The sequence below is a fragment of the Mytilus trossulus genome, chromosome 11 (genome assembly GCF_036588685.1).
Source record: "Mytilus trossulus isolate FHL-02 chromosome 11, PNRI_Mtr1.1.1.hap1, whole genome shotgun sequence".
Classification (NCBI taxonomy): Eukaryota; Metazoa; Mollusca; class Bivalvia; order Mytilida; family Mytilidae; genus Mytilus; species Mytilus trossulus.
Window position 1 is genome coordinate 26943873 of NC_086383.1, and position 9062 is coordinate 26952934.

The 9062-nt window shown below is 32.7% G+C and overlaps 1 protein-coding gene across 2 annotated transcripts in view; it reads left to right on the forward strand.

The window, feature by feature from the left end:
- LOC134690938 (nucleolar protein dao-5-like) overlaps positions 1–6735 on the forward strand; it is a 358745-nt gene extending 352010 nt beyond the window's left edge. For both annotated transcript variants that reach the window (XM_063551107.1, XM_063551108.1), the window contains exon 8: positions 1207–6735. In XM_063551107.1, the coding sequence (XP_063407177.1) occupies positions 1207–1293 (87 nt within the window). In that variant the 3' untranslated portion in view covers positions 1294–6735. The remainder of the gene's footprint in view (positions 1–1206) is intronic.
- The last annotated feature ends 2327 nt before the right edge of the window (positions 6736–9062 follow it).

Below are 9062 nucleotides of genomic sequence, written 5' to 3' on the forward strand. Positions count from 1 at the left end.
GTGTGAGTGCCAATGAGACAACTCTCCATCCAAACAATGTTTTCCTATTTCATTTTTTTTCCCAGTGTTATCTTTTGTTTTACATTGTTTACAAGTTAAAGGTCGTGTTCATTTAAAGAGCTACTGTACAAATTCAAATTCAAATATATTTTATTGCTAATCAAAGCACCCACAAAGAGCAGAACAATACACATTAATTACATACAAATGATTACAAGTACAAGTGATTCAAAATGATTAAGACACATTTTTATATAAAAAAAAAAACTAAAAAAATATTTATTAAGACAAGTAGAAGAATACAACAAGCACAGTGTTTAATAATATAACTAGGTTTAAAAAGGGGGGGGTCACTTGGCATTACTATATCTATATATCATTTGAGGAAGCTTTCCTATATGAGGATAAATTTTCCAATAATTCTCCGAGTTTCTGTAGTATTAATAGCACTTCAACGCAAAGCTAGATGCATGATTAATGTTAGTTTACACCGTATTTTATTTTTCTCAAGATACTTTTTTTTCATCTTTTTCAAGTAAAACCAAACTTTGAGTTTTCTATTCTGAATGACAAAATCTCGGAAAAGTTTGATAAAGAATTAATTATAATTTGCATTCTAATGCAATAATAAATCACTACGCATTTGTTCTCGTTCTTTCCTACTGCATGTATTGAAGAAAATTTCAATAAAACTGAAACTTAAGTGAGTATGGTCTATAATGATCAAGATAATTGCAGTTCTTTTATGATAGACAAGGAGGACAAAAATATCTTTAAAAGATTTGAGTTTTATTTTTTATGAGTTTTTTGCCCATTCCCGCCGTGCTCTTTCCTTTGATGAAAGACCCTCCCTTTCCAGACGGCCATAGCAATTCCAATGGAGATTCCATTATGACGTCGTTGAAACAACATTAAATTACGGGAAACAATAGACGACGTTTACGTTTGTTATTACCTCCCCTGAAACTGTTGGATATGCCCTTAAACAGTGCAACCTGCCGAATACAACATCTAAGTATTCCAACATCCTGCTTTAACCAACATATTGTCCCTAATTATGCCTATTCTTGCAGGAAAAACATGAGTATTCCGACCATCTGCTAAATTCAAACAAGATTTCTGACCCCAGTGTGTCTGATTACACATGTACAGGTTACATTGTTCTTTTAAATTTCTACAAAAATAACTGTAATTTTTTTGTTTCAGGCTTCACCAAAGAAAAGCAAGTTTAAAGCTTTGAACTCAAAGTCCAAGTCCAGCACTTCATCATCCTCCGGTGGCGATTCAGACTAATTACAATGTTCTTTTATATATAAAAAGTGAAGAATTGCAGTTCACCCAACTAATTTTTGCAATTGATTAAATATTATTTTTTTCGACACTTTTATGAATAGGACATACTATGTTGTGTGCAAATGTCCAAATACAATGTTGTAGTGAATAAACTGTTGCTATGAGACAGATTAAAAATTTGTTCAGCAATGTGACTGTTTTAAAAACAGAATGCACTCAGTCATGCCTGTTTGATGAAATGTAGTTCATGATTTTTTTTTCATTGCAGGCATTTCTATATTATATATGAATAAAGGTCCAGAAAAAAATGAATCCTTTGAAAGCTTAGTTTGGAGATATTTGAAATTGATTATTACTTCCCCTTTTTTTACACACTGTGAAATAACATTTCAATCCCTTTTTATATACTGTGTATAACATAATGGAAAATTTTTAATAACTTTTTATCATGTACCACCTATGATAGAAGAGATGCATTATGTTTTCTGGTCTGGGTGTCAGTTCTGCCATCTGTCCCAAAAATTTGGCAATGGTAGTTTATGATGAAGTTAAAATCCAATCAACTTGAAACTAAGACCAAATATTCTCTAGGATATGATATTCCTAATTGTAATGCCAAACTAGAGTATTGACACCAATTTCACGGTCCAAATAACAAAGAAAATGAAATCTGTGTACTATGGACACATTCTTGTTTTAATAAAAGGTGATGAAAAGAAAGTTATATACTGCAACATACTCGTAGCCATAGGGGGTTTGAGGTGTTCAAACAGATTCCCCTGGAAAACAAAAAAGCCAATGTTCTGTTTGAATTGTAATTGTGAAATGTTGGGTATGATTGTATCCAAACCCTCAACTTAGAAATTCTAGGCTGCAGGCCTGTTAGATTTGTAAATGTTCAAGTACGTTTCATATAATTAATCCTTTTAGAATACTGAACTTAAATTTAATCTTTTACAATTGTCCCCGAAAGTAAGGGGTCCATTATTTGGTGTATGGATTAATTGTCAGGTGAAAATGTCTGACTAATTTATACATGAAATAAGTTCCATTCCTTTTATAGATGTCATGTGGAGTGAGTTTTTTTTTTTATCAAGTTATGCCCCTGGCTTACAAAAATATGATAATTTTGACTGTTTTTTCCCTGTTTGTATCTGGTACTTTTTAATTTTTTCCTATGTGGTACTTTTTAAATTTTTCCTATGTGGTACTTTAAATTTTTTCCTATGAGGTACTTTTTAATTTTTTCCCTATGTGGTACTTTTTAATTTTTTCCCTATGTGGTACTTTTTAATTTTTTTCCTATGTGGTACTTTTTAATTTTTCACCATGTGGTACTTTTTTATTTTTTCCATGAATACCTTACTTAAAAAATTCCAACATTTGGGCAGTATTTGTTAATAGCATAGAAAGGTAAAAGTACCCCCTCCTAATGAATGGCCTGAAAATGATGTGGTAGTCAGTGGCTGACCCAGAAATGTTCATAATTTGGGGCCCACTAACTACCTAAGGGGGCCAGATCATGTCATGTTTCAGTGATTCCCAATATAAGCAACCAAATTTTTCCCAAAAAAGCCCCCCCCCCCCCCCCTCTAAATCAGTTATACTTAATCACCTTGTATATTGAAGTTTTAACATCCCATCTCCTTTTCCTGACATTTTTAAATAATCAGTATCATTTTACATTGAGTTTCCCCATCCCCCCTTTTTTTCCCACCTTCCACATACCCGTAGCCAGGGGGGTTTGGACGAACCCTCCCTTGAAAACAAATAAGCACTGTTAAAGTCAATGTTCTGTTCAAATTGTAACTGTTAAGGTCGAGTTTGTGAGTCCAACAAACCCCCCTTTGAAATTCCTGGCTACGGGCCTGTTCCAGCTTCACTATAATAATTTTAGTCAACATATATATGTTGTCAGTTACATTGTTTATTAGGTTTTTGACCATCACCCATTTATTTTATAACTTGTAACCTTGAACACATGGTTTGATCCTGCTTGCTGAATTATTTATAATCCTTGACATTTTATATATGGATTTTCTTCTTTTTTATCATGTTGTAAAAAGAATTGTCTTATTATTTCAATTTTTTGGGGGTTGTATTATTTTATATTTATAACCTATGTTACAATTTACAAATAGGATTTAAGTTTGTCATTGATTGCCTTGCTTCAGTGAGGTGATGGCATGTACAGTCCTGTTAAGAAAAAAAGGTGTGCTTTTATTTAAACAACTTTTAAAGAAAGGACTTAAATGGGAAATTACTATATGCTATTTCAGAAAAATCTGCATACACGGCAGATCCAGGGGTTGGAACCCTCCCTTTTTTTGGCCAATCAATACCTTGAATGGGGACATATAGCTGGAACCCCCCCCCCCCCTTTGTCCTGGGTTGGGAACCCCCTTTTTAAAATGGCTGGATCAGCCCGTGATACAGCTGATATAAGTTTCAGATATCCGAATGCAAGTTATTAATGAGATCTTTATTCAGTTGCAATATTCACATTACAGCCAATTGCATTAAATGTGTAGGTAAAAGTTATATCTTTGGTTATATAATTGGCTTGCTTGATAGCTGAACCATGAAGTCATTATTAGGTTAGATTAACTGCCCTCCTGTAAGAGTTAACTAGTCATAAGATCCATAGGACTAGGCTAAAGAAATGTAGTATTATGGTACTAATCAGCTACGCTTGGAGAAGCAATTTCTTTTTAAAAAAAAATGGGAACCGCCAGCATGTGAGCTTAGTAAACAAAAAAATATAATCGTCCAATGGACATGACCTCTATGAACTAACTGTAGGTTGTTAATGGTTTCAGATTTGATGTATAGTGTTATGTACACATATTTGTTTTATTATTTTGTTCCACCTATAGCTAGGTTCCATTTCTTTGTTGACATTGTTAATTTTTTTGTTAGATATTTAGTCATTTGAAGAAAAGCAATTAAAAGCTACAAATAGACTTTTTCAACTGTTGTAGACATGCTAATGTTTTGTATTGCAGAGGTCATAGACAATAGATTGGTCAGATCAGAGAATTTAAGTATGTTTTGTTTTTCAATCATTTATGACAGTGAAGTAGCTAAATAAGTTAAGAAACATCTCTTATGAATTGTTCACTTGCAAGTGAATAGTTCAACTTCATTAGATCAACAATTGTGAATGTTTTTATGATATATAACAAATATACATTATGAATTATGTTAATCTTCATGGAATGTTTTTGAAACAATCAATGTATTTATCATGTATGTATGTTAGGCCAAATAAACATGTGTGGTTCCAATACCTTACCTACCCTTCTTTTTAGTCTTAATAATAGCCTACCTTGAAGACTTTTTGGTTATTTTTCAGAAAGCACTGTTTAAGTTGGAATGCTGCTCTCATGGACAATAATTGACTTATTGTATAAAACACCACCAAAATAAAATAAAAAATCCATTCTTACCTTCATGACCTAGCTCACCTCGCCCAATGGGCTCTGAAACTAAAGTGAAAGTATAAGGGTTTCATTATTTCATGCATCAATTGTAAATAAAAATATCCAGTAAGAGACACGCGGGCTCATTGGTGCCTCCAGTTTTATATGTAACAGGAACCACAGATACAGTTATATTTGGCCTTATAAAACATATAAATTGAGTTATATTAATTCTTATTCATTGTTATCTGAATTGTATATAAATATAACATGTATAATAATGCTTATGTAATAACAAAATGCCATGCATTTAAAGTCTGTACACCAAAATCTTTACTTGCATCCTGTTCAAAGTCATTTATTCTGATATATTTTTCTTAGATTGCTGAGTAAAGTTGTGCCTAAACTTTCTAATTTTCGAAAAAAAATCACTTGTCTTGGGCATCAGGGTTGTTGCTTAACGACACATACTCTCTATTTATGTTTAAGTTAGCTATGTTATTACTTTAGATGCTAGGAAAGATTGTTTAAAAGTTATGTTATTATTTCAATTATTATTTCATGAATTAGAAATAGTTTGTTTTTCTACTAATGCAAGGAAATGTAATTTATATTTAAAAATTGAACCATTAGAAGCTATGTCAATTTTGAATGTATTTTGTTGGAGTGCAGATGTTTTTGTTCTTTTATAACAAACTCCACTTGCACAAAAAAGTGAATAATATTGTAATTAAAAGCTTGTGCAATTAAAAATATTACACAAACAATTATGAGAATATATGGTCCAGTCTGGTGAATCAGCGCACCTAAGATTTATGTCTTCACTTCATTCAACTGATAAAACCAATAATTGGATAATATTGTGTGAACACATTCAAAACATACTTTTTTTTTCATAAAATCTTCTGTTTGTATGGTTTCACCCGCAAGATTTTGTGTAATTAGTGTCCAAAATTAGTGATCTAAATGCAATAATTTAAACTAGTATTTTGAAATTTTCGATATGAATTAACGGGATTTTTCTCACTATCACAAAAAATAGAAATCGCATTTTAGTCTCAAATGACAAAATCACAATTATAATAAATGCACTCTTAATTTCTGAAAATAAAGTATGCTGTTCTTTCAATAGAGGTGCATTTCCTCCACTTGTATAACTAAAGAGAACATTCTCTGTAGATGAAAAGAACAAATATTTTATTAAAATTCATTAAAATTCAAGTAAATATACAGTGAAATAATCGGGGGGAAAATTGTTTCCCTGAAAATTTCTCCCCCAAAATCTTGAATCATATTGATGTTTATAGGTCATTACTTAGAAGTGTATTTTATTTAGGATAGTCAACTTTTGAGAATTTTCATTCGATGGCAGCTTTTCAAGAAAACCAAGAAAGATTTTCATAACTGTAAAAAACTGTTATAACTATTATATTTTTTATCTTGATTTCATATAATCACTTAATAAGTTTGTAATTAAGTAATATACCTAGGTTTTCAGACTGCAATATTTTATTATAAAACAAGGATTTGTTTTTATGAAATAGTGAAGCTACCTCTGTGTTATTCATAGAACTCACTTTGGATTTATTATTATTCATGGCATATCATTTTTTTGTGGATTTCATTGGTATAGTTGATCCACAAATTCAAATATTTAACGAAAATACAACTGTTCTATAGGTTTGTATGCAGACTTTGGCAAAATCATGAAATTAAATATCCATGAAAATGCAATGTTTACTGAATCCATGAATATTGATACCCATGATAATAAATGAATCCACGAAAATTGGTACCCATGAAAATAAATGAATCCATCGTATATTCATCTAACCAACTTGTAAAATGTCATCTTAAACAAACAAACACTTTATTTATTATCATTTTCTGGTAACAATTCCCCAGTTTGAAAGCCTCTTTTGGAATATTAAAAGCCTGAAAACCTAGTGATATTTAGCCAGTCAGCATTTGTTACTATTTTGGTTTATTTAAAAGACAAAAATAAAAGAATATTAAGGAATTTGTGTTAGTTTTTCATTCCATCTAGATTTAATGACTTGCATTCTTTTATTCATTCTATATAATTCTATATATGTTTACAGTTAAAATATTAAAGCATGCAATCCAAGAGTTTAAATGCCTTGCTTGCCAACTTTGCTTGGTTGTTTGCTCATGCATTGTAATTAAGATTGATACCTTATTTCAATAGGTAGGTGGAGTATAACATTCTGAATGGAATGAAACCAAACATTGCATGAATGTTCCTTAATTATGAGGTGCTGACCAAGTGTTGTTACTTTGTAGCCAATCCATCATCCAAGATGGCCGCCAGCGGGGGACTTAATTTAACATAGGACCCAATGCGAAATACATACAATTGTCTTCTTTTGGAGAACCACTGAATGGAAAGAAAACAAACATAGTATGAATGTTCCCTATGAGGTGTTGACCATGTGTTTTTACTTTGTAGCCGATCCATCATTGAAGATGGTTGCCAGCAGGGGACTTAGTTTAACATACTATGGGAAATGCATTTCAAATGGCTTCTTCTAGAGAACCACTGAATGGAATGAAACCAAACATAGCATGAATGTTCCCCATGAGATGATGACAAAGTGTTGTTACTTTGTAGCCGATCCATCATCGAAGATGTCCGCCAGCAAGGGACTTAGTTTAACATAGGACCCAATGCGAAATACATACAATTGTCTTCTTTTAGAGAATAACTGAATGGAAAGAAAACAAACATAGTATGAATTTTCCCTATGAGGTGATGACCCAAGTGTTGTTACTTTGTAAACGATCCATCAACCAAGATGGGCGCCAGTGGGGGACTTAGTTTAACATAGAACCCAATGCGAAATACATACAATTGTCTTCTTTTAGAGAACCACTGAATGGAATGAAACCAAACATAACATGAATGTTCCTTATGAGTTGCTGACCAAGTGTTGTTACTTTGAAGCCGATCCGTTATCCAAGATGGCCACCAGTGGGGGACTTGGTTTAACTCTTGGATTGCATGCTTTAACATTTAAATAATGTCTTGCATTCTTTCAGCTTACACATTTCTTTTTGTGAAATTCAATATAGATGCACTATCAAGGAATGTCACTTATTGGGGGATTATAAAATTGAGAATGGAAATGGAGATGTGTCAAAGATACAACAACCCGACCAAATAAAAAAACAACAGCAGAAGGTCACCAATAGGTCTTCAATGTAGCGAGAAATCCCCACACCCAGAGGCGTCCTTCAGCTGGCCCCAAAACAAATATATACTAGTTCAGTGATAATGAACGCCATACTAATTTCCAAATTGTACACAAGAAACTAAAATTAAAATAATACAAGAATAACAAAGGCTAGAGGCTCCTGACTTTGGGCAGGCGCAAAAATGCGGTGGGGTTAAACATGTTTGTGAGATCTCAACCCTCCCCCTATACCTCTAACCAATGTAGAAAAGTAAACGCATAACCATATGCTTATCTCATTCACCACGGCAGACAACTCAATCTGATCTCAAACACTTGGAAAGAATATTGATTCTATATTGATCACAAAGTAAGACTGCAGCTGGTTCCTGATTTAATCACAGAGTGATATGGAAGACTTTTTCATTTTTGCTGACTCGCATAACAGTTTAAATTACAAATTTGAGTATATAGTATATAGTTTATCTCTCCATGTAAACTTTATGGACATTTGCTCTCCATGTAAACACCATAGACATGTGCTCTCCATGTATACGCCATAGACATTTGCTCTCCATGTAAACAACATAGACATTTGCTCTCTATGTAAACAACATGATCATTTGCTATCCATGTAAACACCATAGACATTTGCTATCCATGTAAACACCATAGACATATGCTCTCCATGTAAACACCATGGACATTTGCTCTCCATGTAAACACTATGGACATTTGCTCTCCATGTAAACACCATAGACATTTGCTATCAATGCAAACACCATAGACATTTGCTATCCATGTAAACATCATACACATTTGCTATCCATGAAAACATCATAGACATGTGCTCTCCATGTAAACACCATGGACATTTGCTCTCCATGTAAACACCATAGACATTTGCTATTCATGTAAACACCATGGACATTTGCTATTCATGTAAACACCATGGACATTTGTTCTCCATGTAAACACCATAGACATTTGCTATTCATTTAAACACCATAGACATTTGCTATTCATGTAAACATCATGAATTTGCTCTCCATGTAAACACCATGGACATTTGCTCTCCATGTAAACACCATAGACATTTGCTATCCATGTAAACACCATAGACATTTGCTATCCATGTAAACACCATAGACAT